The following is an 18,594-nucleotide window of genomic DNA, read 5'->3' as shown; positions in this document are numbered from 1 at the left end:
AGAGCAGAAGTAGAGTTGTGTCACGTGATGAGCTGTATCAGCCATCAGCGTGCTGCCAATGTGTTTGGAAACATCTGTACAGCGGTGTGAACAGAACTATGTTGTCGTTTGAGGACCTGATGACAAGTCTGCAAGACTGTGTGATCTCCGAGGATCAAGTCCCTGAAAATGGCAGCCAGCTACTCAGGCTCTTTTTCGATAAACTGTCTGAATCCTCCAGGTTGGTACCTCACTTCAGCATGTGGGCAAACTTTAACTTTAAATTCAACCCCGTCAGTAGATGTAAACGCCTTTAAAATGATGTGTTTGTTGTGATTCAATAGGAGTAGCGTCAAAAGATCTAAGGAGCGCTTTTTAGAGGAGGCGATCCAGCTGCTGAGGCAAATTTCAGAGGCACAGCTTCGTGGTTTAGGGGAGAGTCAGTTCCTGCTCTTTGTCAGACTTCTGCTCTCCATGCAGCTGCAGATGGTCAACATCTCCACAGCCTGTCGTAAAGTGGACCAGGTCAGTGCTGCAGTTTGTCTCACTGTACGACGCTTTAAGGGACATAGGATCTTGTTAAGGTCTTGTATTTGCTTGACAGATGTTGCAACATTTGGCAGAGGTGGATCATCAGGTGGTTTTCAGAGAGACCCATCGCTGTTTGCACTCTATAGTCAGTGCTGATCAGGTACAGAGCTCATTCTTCCCTTGTGTTTGTCATACATCTGTACAGAGTCACTGCACATAACTTTGACCATGTCTTCTTCTTTCAGATGTTGTGTTTTGAGGATCTACAGAGAGGTTGGTAAAATGATCATGTATTATTACAGTTTATTACTGTTTTCCCATGGCAAGTTTGTGTCAGCTTGTTTAATTTTACCATTTTTAGCCTGTATGTTCCTGGAGGACAGCAGCGTTGGTCGTGAAGTGTGGCGTGAGTCTCACATGTCATGGCTGAATAAAGTGTCTGAGCTGTTCCCGGTTATACTTCAACAAGAATCCCTGAGAGATGGACCACTGTGTTACAGTGCTGTCAAGGTACAGTCAAGGAATTAATACGTTGCATATATGATTTGTAGTGTGATTCTTTTTACTGACCTGGGGACTGTGATCTCTGCAGGTGTGTTTGCAGATATTTCAGCTGTTGTCCAAAGAAGTGGCTCCTCTAGTGTGGGACAAGGAACAGGCAGCTCCAGCAGTGCAGAAGATCCTACAGGCTCTTATGGACATAATACTTGGACAGGTTTCTTATTAATTCACTATTGAAGAATCAATTATTCAAAAGGTAAATATCAGTTCATTTACTTTTATTTCATCTGATCAGTGAATGTCGTGTCTTCCAGTGCTTGAACAGGGACACTCGTCTTTTGGCCGGCACTGCTTTGGCCATGCTGATCAACACTGCATCAGAGAGCAGAGCTGGAGGGGCGGCTGCCTGGAGTCTGCTACAGGTGTCTCAGTTAGGTAGCTAACCACCTACACTGCTCAACATATAACATGAGCAAATCAGAGTTTGACGTTTAGCACATGTACGGTATGGGTTAAATGTAAACAGAGCTAGTTTTTGTTGTACTATATCCATCAAAACATAAAAACAATTTTTGTATGTTATATGTTATATGTTCCTTTCATTTTTAAAAAGAATAGTAATTCCTGTTGTTTCTCAGAGCCCTGGCTGCTGACGGTTGGTGCTCTCCAGGCACACTGTCACCCTAAAGGGAAGGATGGAGTGGACAGGCTGGCTGTGAGCAGAGGCCTCCTGACCTGCTGTCGACCTCGCATCTTGCTCAGCTCACATTGCACAGAAGTAAATCTACTTAAAGCTCATATCAAAAATACATGTAAATTTTTTTTTGCTTGCTGTTGTCAACAAATCCATAATCACCCTTCTTTCAGATGTGTTTACTGCTGAAGGGTTTATTTCCACTGGTCTATTCTTTGTGCGAAGAGAAGCTGGATTCTCACTTCGCCTTTGAAGGTAAATAACGTTCAGGTTATCCGTTTGTGTGATCAAGGGCAGTACCATCTGTTTAAATATCATATGTTGTTGCAGTGTTAACACTATGGCTAAAAAAGGTTAAAGTGTGTCTGCCTGATATCTGGAACATGACTGGAATTCGTCTCCTGCCTGACAACAGCAGCTTGCAGCAACAGCTCATTCACATTATCTGGACCAACGCAGAAAGCCCAGTGAGTCAGTTAACTTTGATATATTATCAGTTAATATTATTAATTTAACCACATAACATTACTAAGTAACCACAATACAGTTGTTGTTCATTGGTTGTACATCATCTGATACTAATACAAGTGTTCTGGAAGAAACAGTGTCACATAATGGATCTCACAATAGCTTTATAAATGATTTAAAGACTTAATACTGACTGAATTGTTCCTGGACTTCTTTCTTACTTTCTTAGATTGAAGGTGTGTCAGAATGTGTGCGCAGTGCCTTTTGCCTGTTGTTGGATATCTATAAGATGGACTGTGAGCAGTTTGGTGACACAAAGAAGACTCTTTATTGTACATTACTTGAGCGAATAAGCAAAATGCCCTGGGAAGCCAAAGCTAAATATCATCGCCTTTGTGATCTTCTGCCGTATTTGGGAACTGACAGGGTAAGGACAATGTTTTTTTTACAGTGTTAATAATGTTATTATGTAGTCTGTAGTGGCCATGATGACTTTATTTCTTCAATCACTCAGGTGCTGCATCAGTATGCTGAACTACCTCATCATCTCCTCAAGTGCTTGTCAACCAATCACATGTCACCATGTGGCTCAGAGCTTTATAAGTGTCTGATCCAGCAGCAGATGCAGGAGCTGTGTGATGGCTCACAAAAGTCTGCTTCACATACTGATTTGGATCTGGCTAATCATTGGGCGAGGCGGTGGCGGCCCATCCTTCATGAGGCACTGACGTCTGATGTAACTCTTTTACAGAACAACAGCTCAACCTACTTACTGCCCTACACCTTTAAAGTCTTACCCAAAGCTGTGGAGCAGCTTCTGGCCACATTGGATCCAGCTGCTCAAGGCCACCTCTATGCCTGGGCCTGCATCATGAGCTCCTATCGGGCCACAACAGGAGCCTCTCCTTGGGCTCTGCAGGGTAGTTCAACGCTTGAAACCCTCCAGCTAGCCTTAGGATCTGCTGATGACAAAGTCCGTCTAGCTGCTCTCAACCTTCTCTGCTGCAGCCCAAAGACCAAAGACACTCCAACCGCTGAGGAAATCTCAATGATGAAGATGTTTATACCTCAGAACCTAAATTGTGAGTCCTCACCTTTTCGTCAACATTTTCAGGCTGGAGTGAAGAGGTTTCTGGTTCGTATCAGGGACAGCTGTTTGGCTCATGTCAGAGGAAACAAGGGCAAAAAGAAAGGAGAGGCTGGACTTTCTGAGAGGACACAAGATATTCTGGAGCAGGGAGTAGGTGAGACAATTGACAGCTGTTTTTATATTCACAACAAAAGGCTTATCTACTGTACAAACTGATATTTTATCATATTTTGTACTCCGTTAATATTAAATGCCTTTGTTGCTTTGTTTGTCCTACCTTTGTCAGTAAATTGTTCTTTTGTCCTTTTGTATATAATGTAGGTTTTGTAGAATGGTTGAGTCAATTTCCATATGGCTATCTGGCATCAGGACACAGTTATCAGAGAAAGAAGACAGCGTTGTTGTTGCTCTCTGCAGTTCTGGAGACTTGCACGGACACCTGGAACCCAGACAAAAAGAAGGGGCAACCTCCAGGTCAGTTAGGACAGCAAGCAAATGCAAAAAAAGGTTTATATAACTTAGCTTGGAATTATAATATGTTTCATGAAATTATTTTTGCAGCAAATATGGGCCCCCTCATTAACTATGCCAGGCAAAAAGGACAGTGGGACTTCTTCTGCAGGACCAAACAACTCGTCCTCATCAGCTGTTTAGAAGATTCTACAAATGAGGTAGAGCTGCAGTAACTTACCTCATGTTTATTTTTTACAGTTCATGGGAAGGATTCAGGTTGAAGATGTTATATTTTCGAGAAGAGATAAATAGATTTTGTTTTCTCTACAGATTCGGGAGCTCTCAGTGGGGCTATTGTTGAAATTTTTCCCACCCAGTTTTCCAGATGATATTTCTGCAGTTCTGTTCACACGAACCAAACAGCTTCTGTGCAGTCCCCGAGTGCAGGAGGCTCAGATGGGAGCGCTGATGATGAAGGTCCTTCTTCAGAAGTAAGCCTTCTACATAACCTGCTTCAGAATTATCCCTGTTTCAGATGGGAAGGATTTTATCACTTGTTGATTTTGTAGATCACGACACCTGCCAGAAGACTGGAGGGTGGACAGTAACATTATTGTCAGCAGTGGAAGTAACTCAGAGGCCTCCTGCATGATCAGATTCCTGGTGAAGGAGCTGGAGGGGCACTATTTGACAGCCAAAGATGATATGATGCTTGCTGCCAGATCCAAGCCTATACATGGTGAAACTTAAGATCTGCAGTGCTGATTTATTTTAAATGATGTTGAGAATACTACAACCTACATTTTTGTCCTTTAAATCCTGATGTGAAAAATGTTCCAGGTGTTCTAAGTGCTCTTCAGCGGTGTTTGCTTGAGGGACCCAGCAGTGTCTATGACACACTTGACCACAATCTGATCACTGAGGTGCTGGAACTGCTGGAGAATATCTCTTTGCTGCTGCTTGCTGTTCTGTATGGAGACAGAGATGCTTGTGCCACTGAAAAAGGTAACAGAGAAATCTACAGAGATAGACAAATATGAAGCATCACTCATATCTCATAGTTATTTATGAAACCACACAGAAAATTACACTCTTCTGTCTTAGATGCCCCACCTTCTTTTTGTGACATGGGCAATGCCATCAGCTCTCTGATAGCTCAAGCTTCTGGACAAGGTCAAGGCGATGGAGACGAGTGTGTCCTGCTGTCCGAAGAGCACAGCCTTGTTCTCACCTGCTGCTGGGTGTCCCTCAAGGTTAGACAGAAATAGATGGATATTTTTACAGTTCAGTTTAAAAAATGTTTTTTCCTTAATGGCATTTCCTTTTTCTTTTTCAGGAGATAGGAATCTTTTTAGGTTTGCTAGTAGAGAAAATTATCACTGAGTCTAACCCCAGCAATAGTTTTCTATCAAAAGAAGATCTAAAAAGAGCATCGAAAGTATTCAAGAATATCCTTCTCAAGTGCCGTCACTGGGTAAGTTCAATTAATCCATTTAGAGAAATTAAGTCAGAAGCACCTTGTTCTTGTGTTCCTTTTTAAAAAAGATGTTTCTCTTCACCAGGGGGCAGTAGAAGGATGCTGTATAGGCTTCACTAAGTTTTGTGCATCTTTGTTGAGCAGCAGCAATCCGGAGCTTAGGGATATCCCAGCTCACATGCTGAAACAAGTGAGTTGTGACGCATGCTTGTATTATTTTATTAAAATGAAGATGCTCGACTGACATTTATATTTCCTCTCATGTGTCTTTGTAGGGATTGCAGGTTGTGCAATCCCCAAGTTCTACATCTATAACCAGACGTGCAGCAGGATTGCCTATGCTTATCCTGTGTGTTGTGTCAGCAGAGGAGACCAGTAAGACGAGGCCACTGTTAGCAGACAGCATACAAACCTTATTAGACACAGCTCAAACCCGTCTATCTGACAACTGGGACCAAACACTGGACCTGCCACAGGTCTGTAGGCTTAACAAGAATGAGGAGCTTAGTCTTTTTAACCACAAAGACAGATTTGGTCACATAATTGTTCTTTCCCCTCTCAGGTGTGCGCGGTTCACACTCTGCAGGCCCTGGTGCGTGGCTCAGGTCTAGGATTAGCTGTCCTTCAGTTTGCCCCTGTTGTTGCCATTTTGTCACTTACTCTTCTCAGTTCTCCCTGCTGGGCCATGAGGAATGCTGCTCTGCAACTTTACAGTAAGACGTGGGCACATTAAGGGTTTTATGTTCAGCTGTATTTGTAATATGAAGGATTGTGATAATCCGTTTGGTTCAGCTCTAATCCTGATACTGTATTAATTCAGATCTCGTTTCCAGGTTCTCTGTGCTCACGAATGCTTGGCCAGCGGCCCAGTAGTGAAGAAGGTGGTCCTACTCAGCATGGCATGTCCCCCGCTGCCTTTTTCTTCCACTATCCTGCGCTCCAGCCCTTTCTGCTGGGCGAGCTTAGAGGGGCAGCGCAAGACCACCTGGGTTCACCTAACGAGGCCAAGCTACACCTCCATCCTTCACTCTACCCCATCCTCACTCTGTTAGCCCAGCTCCAGCCTGGAGTCCAAGACTCAGAGTGATTACTGTTTACTTAAATATACATAAATACACTTTCATCAATTTCTTGTCAAGAGTAAGATAAAAAGATTGACACTACTTTCATGTTTGCACTATTAAAATGCACAGAATTTGAGTCAAACTTAGTCTGGAAAGATAGCTAGCCTGTCTCCCTGGAAAGTTATGGGGCTTTGTTTAATGAGTTTGCATTTTATGATGTATTGATACCAAGCATTGTAGAGTTTTATAAATGTATGAATCTCCATACAGAGTTTTATTTGTCTTTTCTGGGCTTCCTTCTTTTCAGAACTTTGTCTGACTTCCTGCCTCCTTTGCTGCTGCTGTCCGCCAATCCCATTTACAGTGTGAGGGTGATGGCCTCTAAGGCTTTGGTTGCCATGACTCCCCCCTCAGAGTACATGAACATCCTCATCAAACTCACAGGCCAACTTCCCCGTCCAAAGGAGTGCTGCTGTCACAACCGGCTTCATGGACAGCTGCTGCAGATCAAAGCTATTCTGCAGAGAGCTCTTTGTACAGACAGGTGAGACTTGAAAGAGCTACTGATTTATTCATCACACATTTTAGGGCTTTGATATCCTGCTGCATTTCTTTTTCCAGTGTTTCTTTAGCAGACCTGTCTGAGGTCCTAAACAGGGTCAGTGCCTCGCTCTGGTTGGTGACTAAAGCTCAACGTTGCCCCCTAGTGAGAGCAGCGTACCTCAGTGTTGCAGAATCACTGAGAGGATTCTGCAGTGAGACCTACATTTCAGAGCTTAGTAACACTTTGATGCATGACCTCCAGTCCCCTCAACAGGGGCTTCAGGTGGGTGTCACACATACTGACATAACCAACAATAAAATAAGACATTAGAGTTAGAGTGCCATTTTTATTAATCTCTGTGTGCATTCATGTGGGATCTGGCTTTTAACCAGGATACTTGTGTCGTCTCCACAGGTTGGACTGTCATCCTTCCATCAACAAGCCATCTACTTTCTATGTGCAGATCTGAAGTGGGCATGTCAAATCTGGGATAACTTCCCTGCAGCAAGCTCTGATATTAAAGTAACATTATGTACGTGGGTGGTGGATGGGCAGGGTTCACAGCCGAGCAGCTTAAATGAGGTGATCCAGAGGGTGTTGCAGGTGAGATATGATTTGCTCCCTAGACTACAGTACGAACAAAACAACCTTTCCAAAAACCTGTCGAACAGCTTTCAGTATAACGACCTTCTTAGACCACAATGTGAGGAAACTGGGGAAGCAAAGATAGGCTAAAGTATAATGCCATCTGAAGCTGAAATCTGTTTGGAGATCTCGTTTTTCCTTCTGCAGAAGAAAGGGTGTGCCTAAAAGCTATTATATTCTGTAATTAGGGATGCTTAAGTACAGCCGAGCTGAGCGTAGCTGCCATTTTTATATGCTGTGTTTAAGTTCATGTAGGTCATTGAGATAAACTCTCCAGCATGTTTTATTATCTAGACCACCCAGTTGTGCCTTTTCATGTATATCCTGTTTATTGTTTCATGGACTCTCTTTAAAATAAGCATGATAAGATGTGACACAAGGTAATTTAAAGATTTAAAGATAGTTGAAAGTATTTGTTCACCCTTATTACATCATTTAGTTGGGCTAGAGCACCCTGTTTGCATGTTTTTTGATATAGGTTTACCATAATAATGACAGATATGAAGTTGCAGAGTAAATGGCTGTGCTGTTCTTTATCCTTAGTCAAACCTGATGGAGGCGTTGTTGAGCCACAGCGTGGAGTATCGCAGGACCTACCTCACAGCCATGATAGCAGTAATGGCTGGAGTTGATTGTAGTTCATCCCATCATCTTCCTCAGTTGGCCCCTGTGGAGGAGCCAGTTCTGCCTGAGTGTCTCAGTTTGTTGCTTGGAAACTTGGAGGACCAGCAAGGCGGGCCAGAATTTCTGTCCCAGGCTCTGTGTTCTGCTGGTTTGCTACTTTCCCGGTGGCCAGACTCCAGGTTTTTATGTGCTCTTTTGCTTTTACACTTCATTAAAGAGTCAGTGCCAAATAGAACAACACTACCTGCAGCTCTGACTTTATTCACACTTTGTGCAAAACAGGCTAAAGATATCCATGTTCCAGCGCTTGTGCAGCATCCTGGAGTGCCACCGTTCCCCAGAGGCCCCTGAAGTGCTCAGAATGGCGTGTGCTGAAACTCTGTGTGTGGCTGGAGTTCCACTAATGAGCCACAGCCACAGGAAACACAGCATCCTGTCTGCAATCACGATCAGGTATGACTGAAGCCAAATAGTGTTGTCTATCTAACTGATACACTATAGCTGCTGTCACACATGAACATGACCGGACTTTACCCGGGTGAGCTGCATGTGAGAACTCAAATATTCAAGTTATTCAGCTCTGAGATTTCCTAGACTTTGTCCTTTGAGCCCCCCTAGTACAAAGTCTGCATAATGCCTCAGTTCAGCCAGTTCACTCAGGACAACACTAGAAAGTGTAGGAGTTGAAAATCAGCTTTCTGTTGTTGGATCGCGCTTCTGTCCTTCTGGTAACGGGAACCTTGTTCCTAATCGTGTGACTTGTTCTACTGATGCACTGTTAACCACACACAACTGATTTCCATGGTGCACTTTTTGTGTCATGTCGCTGCCCCTGCATGATCCTCACAGCGAACCCCCAAAATTAAACCGACTATTTCTCTAGGTGCGAATGTACTGAACCTAATGTCACCCAGACGTTCACAAATCTGCAACAGCTTATGATGAATAGACATGAAAAATACTGATTTGTCTCTTTAAGGTTGATCAACACAGGCCTTTACTTGCTGCAGGACCAAAGCCAGCAGGTGAGGATGAGAGCGGCCTGTTTTACTTCCATGCTACACCATGCAAGAAGAAGTGAAAGAAAGAGCAGGGTCTACTTTATGCAGGTCAACCAGGCTCTGCTGGTCCTATTGAACCTGCTGCTGGAAGAATGCTGGGATATCCCAGGCACACTGGAGGTGCTGCTATGTCATCTGCCTCAGCCTGACCTCAAATCTGTGCTGAGAGAGGCGTGTGCAGAGATGCGGTATGCTATCTGACTGAATACACAATTAAAAATAGAGCAACAATCATTGAGTGCTTAACTGTTTTCATTGTTCTCTTATTCAGGTGTTCCAGTCTTTATGAGCAGGATGAGGCCAATGTGTTTGCAGAGCCCTCTGTGATGTCTGCACATGTGCTGCCTTATTTGCTACGGATGGTTGAAAAATCCTCTGAATCCTCTGCTTTGGCACAGACCCTGAGCGCTTGGGCAGAGCAGAGTGCTGTACAGGTGCTGCAGGGCATCGCAGTCTGCAAAGAAATCTTTCCAGGTATCACATTAGCTAGTCAGTATGACCATAAGTGTGTGTTTGAGTGGTGAGCTGTGTTATATTTCAAAGATTCTGTGTTTGATTGTGATTATTTATTCTCCCTTAAGCTGAAGCATTGACCCCGACCTGGCTGGCTCTTCTCATGGCCCCTAGTTTCCACAGCACTCTCTGTGGCCTGTTCACCAGGGCTGCCTTCCTCCTTCAACTGCTGAAAACATTGGAAGATGTGGGACACCTCTGTGATCCGTCATCCCTGCATGTGGATTTACAGGAACTTTGTACTTTGCTCCATAAGAATGGTGTCCACTTTCCTCCTGCTTTAACGGCTGCTGTGGCTGGAGAGCTGCCACTTTAATGGAACAGAGGAGCTAGACTGAAAACCTTTATGTCTTTTCCTACCTGTGGAGATATCAATGATGACATGTATACCTGCAGTTTAGTTTTCAACAAGTATCGTAAATGCTGATGCTGCAGTACACCAGAACTTGGCAGGCTCTCTAAATTGTGCAAGAGCTCAGTGGCTGTAGTTACTGATAGACATCATTATATTACCATGTACACATGAGGAGGTCAGTGTACCAAAACAGTTGTTCCTCATAACTTCCAGGGCAGTTTTTGAGACGATGCATACAGAGTTATTAACATTACTTTTTTCTGAAGCTTGATTCATTTTTTCAGAACAAAGCATTTTTTATGCAGAGGTCACTGTCACCAGAATAGCCCTAGATGTGTCTTTATGGTCACCATCATGCTCCTATCCTACATCATCTCTTGTCTTCTGGTCTGTGTTGTTTGCTGTATCTCAGCAGTAGCAGAGCTCAGACTGATGCAGTGATGTAATGCAGTAGCATCTGTTCATATTAGCCGCTTGGTGCCCAGCAGGGAAATACATTGTATGATTTAATGCTCCATTAGAGGCCTTGCCTGGATAAGTGTCCATTTTCCAACCACATGAGGGCTGAAGATGATTGACTAGATCTGATATAGCGCGAGATGAGTTGGCGGTTGCTCTGCAACAAATCGCACACTAGAACAGTCTTACATCACCAGATAGCCCACTGCTTTTGTTTGAGATGGGTGGCTCTCAGTATTAGACAAACACTAGCATGAAAGTGATTGCATAAGCTACATATGGCCATATTAGGCTATTACTGAAATGTTCATGGAGGTTTTTATTGTTAGAAATCAACATGTGTCTGTAAACCAATACAGGTGAAGTTTTAGCTAAATTTACTTCAGTTTACAAAGTGCGTTTATGCTTGAGAACATCTAGATTATGCAGTGACTACAGTATAACATCCAACTGTATTAATACATAAAGCATACGCAGTGTATTTACCTACAACCCACACCTGAGTTCACGCCTGGTGTGTAGAGCTCTGAGATTAATTTGTGCTTCAGTGCTAGTTTTTGTCGAGGACATGACACACAGTGGGTAAACAAGGCAACGCTAAATAATAAAAGGACCAAACTATTGCACAAGTCTTGAATCATTTTATCATAAAGTTTGAATTGTGCCACACTTAATGACTGCATATATTTATTGAAGCTGCTGACTGTTACCAGACACAAACAAAACAAGCCTCAGAGAAGACATTTTGGCAAGAATACAAAAATGTTCTTGCATAGTGGGTCTTCTCTGGAAGTTGAACAAAGATGGAAATCAGAATGGTGAAACAGTAAAATCCTTTGGTTTAATAAAAGACTTGGTCTTAGTTACTGGTTGTGCTGAGTGGACTCTCAGTAAGCTTGTGCCCTGCTAATTAAATTATTAACTATGGCAACAGGGAACAAGGCAAACTCCATTTTATGTGTGCATGTGCATACAGAAGTGTTTTTCCACTGCTGGATCCTAAAATCAGATTTTTTTTATTCTACAAATGGAATTACAGTATAAATGTAATGAATAAAAACATTTTAAAGAAGAGTTTTGTAAGTGTAAAAAAACAAAAAACTGTTTCTGCTCAGTGTAATAAAGTGAACTATAGTTATTCTGGATGTTGCTGGAAATGTTTGCTTTTCTTTTGATCAGTGCTACATAGATTCATTCGCCAAAACCTTTGCAAAGATTGAAATCTCCAGTAAGTCGCACTGCAAACGTTGTACCACACTCTTTACAAACATTGCTCAGTTGAAATAGTACTCTTAATGATCTGCTTATACGGATGGCTGTAGTGCTGGTTTGTGCTATTATGAAGAATTTTGTATTTTTAATAATTATAATAACTGTGACCTACTTATGAGGATTTTAAGTCTACCATGAAAACCTCTTTGTGAAAACTGGCTTTCAGTGTCAAATGTATTGACATCAGGGTTTCATGCTGGGTGAGGCTCCTGCCCTGTGTAATGACCCTGACTGTGCAGAGTGGGGTGGAGAGTGCCAGACAGATGCTGTGTGTTTGCTCTAGTAATTGCCTGCAAACTGTGTACGCAGCTATCTGAAAAGTGTCTGAAAGGTGTGTTGGCTGCTCTCGTTACCAATCGGCCACCAAAACACAGGCGCTCTCTGTTTTGACTGCACTTCCCTGCTCACCAGCAGACTGAGGCAGACACTGTTGGCAACTGTCCTTCATCAGCCTCTGCAGAGTCAACTTCAGAACAAGGCCAGCGGGGACAAAAACACAAAAACACAGGGCTTATGGGGTGGAGAGGAAGCCTGGGAAACAGGAAGGCTGGATTTGGACAGATGCACCAAGCACTGGGAGCCAGATTAGAGTTCAGCTGGACGATGATTAAAAATGGAAAGTACTGAGTCAGTGATTTGAAAATGAAGATGTGAAGCAGAGCAGCTATTTACTTATAAGCACATGAAGTCTAATGCGCATGGCAAGTGACAAGAAAGACGATAGAGAATGAATTATAGGAATAATCGTAAGCATGTTTTCCTGTTGTTTCCATTTCCTTCCTTTCATTGCTGTTTTGACGACGCGCTTATTCTCACAAGGCTGCATGCCATGATAACTTAGCAGGCTGTTTTTCTTTCAACGCTCTTCTCTTCCTCTCTCTCTGTGTGTGTGTGTGTGTGTGTGTGTGTGTGTGTGTGTGAGAAGCTGGTGAGGCTTTAGGACCTTGAGGTTTGTACTGCAAAGCGCAGCTCCTCCTCCCACTGAAGGCTGTTTATGAAGAAAGCTGAGCTCCTCTGACAAAAACAAGGGCTGGGACTCCAGCAAGAGGAGCAGTGTGTCTGAGAGACATCCAGCACAGGCTCTACACCCTTTAAAACGTGTTTTATTTTTGTGTGTGTGTGTGTGTGTCGTGTAATCCAACCCGACGACGCTGCAAAATGTCCTTTTCTTTGCACTTGGTTTTGCTGAGTGTGGTGTTCGTGCAGAGCAGCGCATCAAATGGAAACGAAGAAGGTAAAATGATGCATCGTGCACTATTACTTTATATTTAATGTCTCATTTGTTGTAAAAGCTGTCCGCAGTGTAGCCAAATGCAGTTCAAACTACATGCAGACATTTTATTTTTGTAGCATTTCTTGTCTTGTGTTACTGATTGCACATTTACTCATGTGTACGTTTCGTGCTCATGTCATTTTGTTGTTATTCTCAGGCTGCGTGACGTCCAATGGTGCAGAGTACAGAGGAGAACAAGACAGCTCATCCTCAGGTCTGATCTGCCTAAACTGGACCAATACTACCAGAGACTATGACGTTAACATCCATCCCGATACACAGACAGGTAAACAGCTTCACCTTGTAGATATTTTCATGCAGAGATTAGTGAATGTGGCATTAAATGAAGATGAAATTAGAGTCATGCTGAACACGGAAGACAGTGACGATGTGAGCTGCCACTGATGTAGACAGATGAAACAGTGTCTGTTGTTTCAGGAGAAACGAATAAGTTGATGTTTGTTCAGATTTTTATACAGTGCAATAACACAGTATACAAATAATCAAACAAACATGCAGAGCAATAAACACATGATATGTACATGTTTATGATTGTTACTCTTAAGATTATGCCACTCATTTTTTGTATTGATGGTGCCAAATGGCTTCCCTTTAAACAGCAGCTGCCATTTCCTTTCTTTGTTTTCGTGGCAGCCTGTTTGTTGCAGTGTGATACAGTAGTGTAAATGAATGATTAATGAATCCAGTGGTTACAGCCGACACACACAGACACAGACAGGCCTGTGTTTCCACGAGAAATCAGTTACAAATGTGCTGTTTTTAGGTGTTGGAGATCACAATCACTGCCGAAACCCAGACTCCTCTCGGAGACCTTGGTGCTACATTGCTGGCCCAGATGGGACGATCCAGAGACAATTCTGTGCAATTGACACATGCAAAGGTAGGTGAATGAAGAGATCTGTAGAAATACAGCCGAAATACTGGGTGTAAAAGTCTGATCTGGCAAGTGTGTAGCACCCTGCCCTTTGTTTCCTTCTCACTCAAGTCTCTCAACAACAAAGACCACAGTCACATGTCAGAAAGTTTTAAGAAAGGCCTTGGCCCCACCCCAGAACTGAGCTCATTGGCAGAGAGGAGCAGTCGGGCCTTGGAGACAGAAAGTAATTGGCTGCTTGAAAATATGACCTGAAGCCCTTTAACTCCAGCAGAGTTTGTAAACAAGAAAGTAGAGCAGATGTAGATATCCTGTGCCGAAACATCTGCGCTCCTGATAGAGCGTTGAACGTGCTAAGCCAGTTTATGTCTGGCACATATGGAAAACAAACAAAAAAAATCATGTGCTCTGTAGTTTAGATTTATGCTCCAGCAACTTCACAGAGCAGAGTCAGTGCTTTCAGCCTGTGTCTGTGGTTCAGTGTCATGTTACTGAACCAGCAGTATGGTCCAGATAGTCAAAGCAATTTAATGTACAACATTAAATCAGACAGTATAACACTGTGGCACAGGAATGTCTGATGGTGTACACATTTATGCTGAACTATAGTATATTTTATATTTTTGTTTTTTTCCAGTACTGTAACAAGTAACAATACATTTTAAATGATATGTTAGGTGTGAGATTGAGAAATGAAAAATGAAAGTGGCTCTGGTAACGGTTTAAGATCAAACAAGGAAACCATATGACTGTGATCTGTATTACATGTTTGCACATGTTGTGTTTGCTATAATTTAAATGGCAGAAAATAGGAGAACTGAAAGCACCTCCAACCACAAGCCATTTAACACGGGCTTTGTTTTTATTGTATCTTCAGACCAAGCGTCAATGGTGCGAGCCGAGGCCGAATCTGTCAAACCAACAGCAGCCATTCCCTCCACAGAGAGCTTCCAGCCTGTAAAGTCGGGACCTGCTCAGGGAGAAGTTGCTGCCGTGCAGCCAGTGATGGGAATCAGCCAGCGAGTGCACACTGGACCCAAAAAGAAGAAGGACCTTGGAGTGCTTGGTATGTCGTTGTTATTACTTTGAAAACATATATGATGTTGGTGGGACTCGTTAGCATGCAGTTTGAATTAGTCTTAGTTGTGAGTTATGCACTGCTACATAAAATGTCTTCAATGTATTTGTATGTTAAGTTTTTAGCTGATTATTTTCTTCTTTGTTTTTTCAGGCTACGTCCTCGGCATCCTCATGATGGCAATTATAATCATGCTTGGAGTAGGCATCACATTAGGCTACTTCTATAAGAGGTCAGTATGAAATCACAGCAGGAGCACCAGTCTCCAGTTTGGTTTTGTATTAGATGAAAGAAAGAGACCCATCTTTAGAGATATTTTTTAGAAGATGTCACTATCACATTGTATTCAACTACAGACAGAAGCTGCAGAGCCTCCTGGCATCTTCCTGTTTTCGCTGGCACACATAGTGCTGCTTTGAGATGTGCAGGAGACGTGTTGGTGGTTGGTGAACAGCGTTCATGTTAATGGTCTCTTGGGTTCAGTGCATCAGCTGTTGTTCACATTCTCCTACAATGCTGTGTTGTTCCACTTGGATGTTGTTAACCACAATTAAACATGGCACAGGATGAAATAACTGCAGTCTATGTTATGTAACATGCAAAGTGGTGGCCCCATTGTTGAGAAAAGGGGGGGACACTGGTTTGCTTTGGAACAGCACAAAATGTCCTTAGTGATCTGCGTTTGGCTGTCAGATCTCATTAGCAGTGCTCCTGTCTTTGTTTTCTATTATTAGGAGGTGATTATTAATAAGGAGGAGCAGCATATTATGTCAGAGGGTTTACACCGTCGCTAATTGTACAGTGTTACTGCTGCTGAAGAAGCTTTACTGAAATCCAAGGATTCAGCCGCTTACAAGCTTGTTTAATGGGTGTATTCAATAATGACACATACAATTATTTATGTCTTATTATCTTCAGCCCATTTTGTTTGTCTGTGTTTCTGACCGAGAAGATCAAATCGCATATTATGAATAGTTAATGCAGAAAACCATTATCCCAAAGGGTTCGATTGCTTTTTATTGCCATCTCATCAACTCATGCAGCAGCATTTCATGCAATATAAAGTTAAGTCTTCGTAACAGCCTGTAATTATTGTTTAAATGAACTTGACAAGAGTTAGATGAGGAGATTAATACCACTGTCATTTCTGTTAAATGTGTAGACAGCAGATAGTTAGCTTAACATAGCAGCTAGCTCCAGGAAGTTTTCCCTGCCAAGAAGTAGTCGTGATCAGTAAAGGGCAAGTTGTTGTTGTCAGTGTTGTTGAGCTTTAAAGATGCTGAAAACTAGATTGTGTTACTTTTGGACTGTGCTGTTTTCATTCATAAAGATAGTGATGTTAATATTCTCAACTTAATTTCAACAAGAAAGCAAAAAAATCTCTGGAAAATGTAAAAAAAAAAAAAAAAAAAGCAAAGGTGTTAAAACACTGCACATACGCCTAAACTAAAATAAACCTCCCCCTTGTGTCAGGACGATAGGTGTTTTTCGGATCACTGAAGCAGACAGGACTTGAATGGTATATTATGGCTTCAGATCAGCAGAAAACAGACTCGTGCTGCGTTTTATCACTGTGTTGCTCTAGATTCTTGGCAAATTGTTTGTTCCCTGTTCCTGTTCACCATCTGTCCCTTGTTTCTGGTACAGACTAGCTCTTGTTATAACAGGCTCCATTATCTATATTATAGTATGTTATCTGAAGAGCCTTATCATTAATATTTAGCTTGGGTGGCCTCCTCCAAAATAGTGCCACACATACTATCGGCTACAAGACCACTTGTAGCAACAGCAAAATAAGAAACTTTCCACTTTTTACTAATTTTAATCTTTATCTCAGAAATAAAGTAGCTCTCATCACTATATTACAGCTACTTGTGTGTGATATGAGTTGCTTGTATTAATGAACCTGAAGAGACCTGATTCCGCTGTCCCCCTCATCTCTAGAGATTATTTTGGCTCCTTTCAGCTGTGTAACAGCATAACAAATCTCTGTTGTGTGTTTGTGTTTAGGGCTCGGGACTTAAAGAAACAGCATGAGCAGCGAGTGTATGAGCGTGAGATGCAGAGGATCACCCTGCCCCTGTCAGCTTTCTCCAACCCCACCTGTGAGCTGGTAGATGAGAACACCATCGTGATCACCACAGAGCACGAGACGACCCCTGTCCAGGAAGGCATGGGGGGTCAGGACCCTCTCATGGGCCAGCAAGCTGGTACCCCTGGAGCCTGAGTGAGGCCGATAGTCCTGCAAACTGGACTATGTTCTGTTTTTGTGGACCAAAACACTCCCATCTCCCTGGGTACCTCTGTTTTAAAAGGAGTAAGGGAAGAGTGCTCGCTCCAAAGACTTGAGCAGAATGCTGTGTCCTCTGTCCCCTTTTCTTTGGTTTCTATGAATCTACAGCAGAAAATAGACATGCTGACACGCAGTGGACACCATACCTAACAACTAGAAGCCATTAAGGCGAGTCTGTTGTTGGTAAAGCTATGTACTGACGTTTTTTTTTTTAATAATCCAATTTGATACATTCTTTTACTTTTTACTTTAGTATGTTTCGTTGTGGTGACATGATGACTATTTGGTTGTTGTACTGACCCAATGGCTGGGACAAGTGGGATGTAGACAGCTTACCTTGTCTTTTAGATGCACTGGTGACACACATATGGGTGTCCAAAAATAGTCATCTTCTGAGACAGGAAGAAGGAGCATGCAGTACAACACTGCCGACAAGGGAAGGCCTCAGGTCAGAAATTGCCTTAGCATGATACTTCCGAATGTATTTGGCTTTTCCTGGATTATTATTTTTTTATTTGCACTCAACTGATGTGACTGTGGTTACGAAGCATGACAGTGGTCACTGGCAGACATGACAGGCGACTTACCCTTTTCTTCCACAGGTTAAGGAGTGACAGGAAATATACAGAGTGCTCTCAGGAATCCTGGGAGACAGTAGTTAGTCCTAAGGACAAAACAGCACTGCCACAACACAAAACAGATGAGACTAGACAAAGGGAGGGCCCTGAACGTGTCTCTGCAGAGCAGCACAGTGTGGGCATTCAGCTAAAGAAACCTGGAGGCTAGATTAGAGTCAGATATTGGACATGTGTCTTTGATTCTTTAGTGTAGAGCCAGTAAACGAAGTGGCATAGAGATGGTCCAAAGTTTAGCGTTGTTTATTCAAGAACATGAATGCATGTCCATGGTTATCTGCTGTGTTTGCATCTTTAAACGCATTGAATAAGACATTTAGAAAAGACATGCCTGAAAACAGCAGTAATCATTCACTGAAGATTAGCGTTTGTTACACATGATGCACAATTACTTCTCAGTGTTTTACCAGTTTGTTTGCTATCACTCCTGATTATTTTATTTTGTGAGAACTGCTGGATCCACATCACTGGTGATCTTTGGTTTTTGCTGCTCCATTATTTTCAGTGTCTGTGTGCAGCCTGTAATTATTATTTTCTTTCTTCATATAAGCACAGTGGTCAAACTATTGTAAATTGAGTATTTGTATGAATGCAGATTTTCACTGCCGAGACTGAAATAAAGCATTAAACACGATATGATGTTGTCTGTATACAATGTACAACCACAACACAAATCAGGTTGCTACGGCT

General features: G+C 42.5%; 2 protein-coding genes across 3 annotated transcripts; both read left to right on the top strand.

The window, feature by feature from the left end:
* Nucleotides 1-30: 30 nt before the first annotated feature.
* si:ch211-225b11.4 (thyroid adenoma-associated protein homolog) lies at nt 31-11,572 on the top strand. 2 transcript variants are annotated; one of them, XM_026343846.1, is made up of 31 exons: nt 31-220; nt 324-504; nt 584-670; nt 756-783; nt 872-1,020; nt 1,103-1,225; nt 1,326-1,446; nt 1,650-1,789; nt 1,879-1,960; nt 2,036-2,172; nt 2,403-2,600; nt 2,688-3,417; nt 3,585-3,737; nt 3,825-3,934; nt 4,047-4,207; nt 4,286-4,455; nt 4,557-4,721; nt 4,821-4,969; nt 5,053-5,190; nt 5,279-5,383; nt 5,469-5,669; nt 5,756-5,906; nt 6,027-6,276; nt 6,565-6,801; nt 6,879-7,083; nt 7,216-7,404; nt 7,990-8,249; nt 8,353-8,523; nt 9,050-9,319; nt 9,403-9,605; nt 9,713-11,572. In XM_026343846.1, exons 1-31 carry the CDS (start codon nt 99-101, stop codon nt 9,958-9,960), a joined length of 5,634 nt encoding a protein of 1,877 aa, XP_026199631.1. In that variant the 5' UTR covers nt 31-98; the 3' UTR covers nt 9,961-11,572. The 2 variants fall into 2 exon arrangements, with proteins under 2 accessions (XP_026199631.1, XP_026199632.1); XM_026343847.1 differs by lacking the exons at nt 9,403-9,605; nt 9,713-11,572 and having other exon boundaries at nt 9,081-9,192.
* Nucleotides 11,573-12,737: 1,165 nt separating this feature from the next.
* pik3ip1 (phosphoinositide-3-kinase interacting protein 1) lies at nt 12,738-18,538 on the top strand. The gene is made up of 6 exons (XM_026344022.1): nt 12,738-12,964; nt 13,161-13,289; nt 13,788-13,904; nt 14,776-14,964; nt 15,130-15,208; nt 16,987-18,538. The coding sequence occupies exons 1-6, from the start codon at nt 12,889-12,891 to the stop codon at nt 17,201-17,203; spliced, it is 807 nt and encodes a 268-aa protein (XP_026199807.1). The 5' UTR covers nt 12,738-12,888; the 3' UTR covers nt 17,204-18,538.
* Nucleotides 18,539-18,594: the final 56 nt, after the last annotated feature.

This window comes from Anabas testudineus, chromosome 9 (assembly GCF_900324465.2).
Source record: "Anabas testudineus chromosome 9, fAnaTes1.2, whole genome shotgun sequence".
Taxonomy (NCBI): Eukaryota; Metazoa; Chordata; class Actinopteri; order Anabantiformes; family Anabantidae; genus Anabas; species Anabas testudineus.
The sequence above is the reverse complement of the archived record's forward strand: the minus strand, read 5'-3'. Positions and strand labels throughout refer to the sequence as shown.

Coding starts and splice junctions, on each gene's coding strand:
- si:ch211-225b11.4 (XM_026343846.1), top strand. CDS start 99: ATGTTGTCGTTTGAGGACCTGATGACAAGTCTGCAAGACTGTGTGATC. Junction 3,935..4,046: donor TAGAAGATTCTACAAATGAG/GTAGAGCTGCAG, acceptor TTTTCTCTACAG/ATTCGGGAGCTCTCAGTGGG. Junction 8,524..9,049: donor CTGTCTGCAATCACGATCAG/GTATGACTGAAG, acceptor TGTCTCTTTAAG/GTTGATCAACACAGGCCTTT.
- pik3ip1 (XM_026344022.1), top strand. CDS start 12,889: ATGTCCTTTTCTTTGCACTTGGTTTTGCTGAGTGTGGTGTTCGTGCAG. Junction 12,965..13,160: donor ATCAAATGGAAACGAAGAAG/GTAAAATGATGC, acceptor TGTTATTCTCAG/GCTGCGTGACGTCCAATGGT. Junction 13,905..14,775: donor TGCAATTGACACATGCAAAG/GTAGGTGAATGA, acceptor TTGTATCTTCAG/ACCAAGCGTCAATGGTGCGA.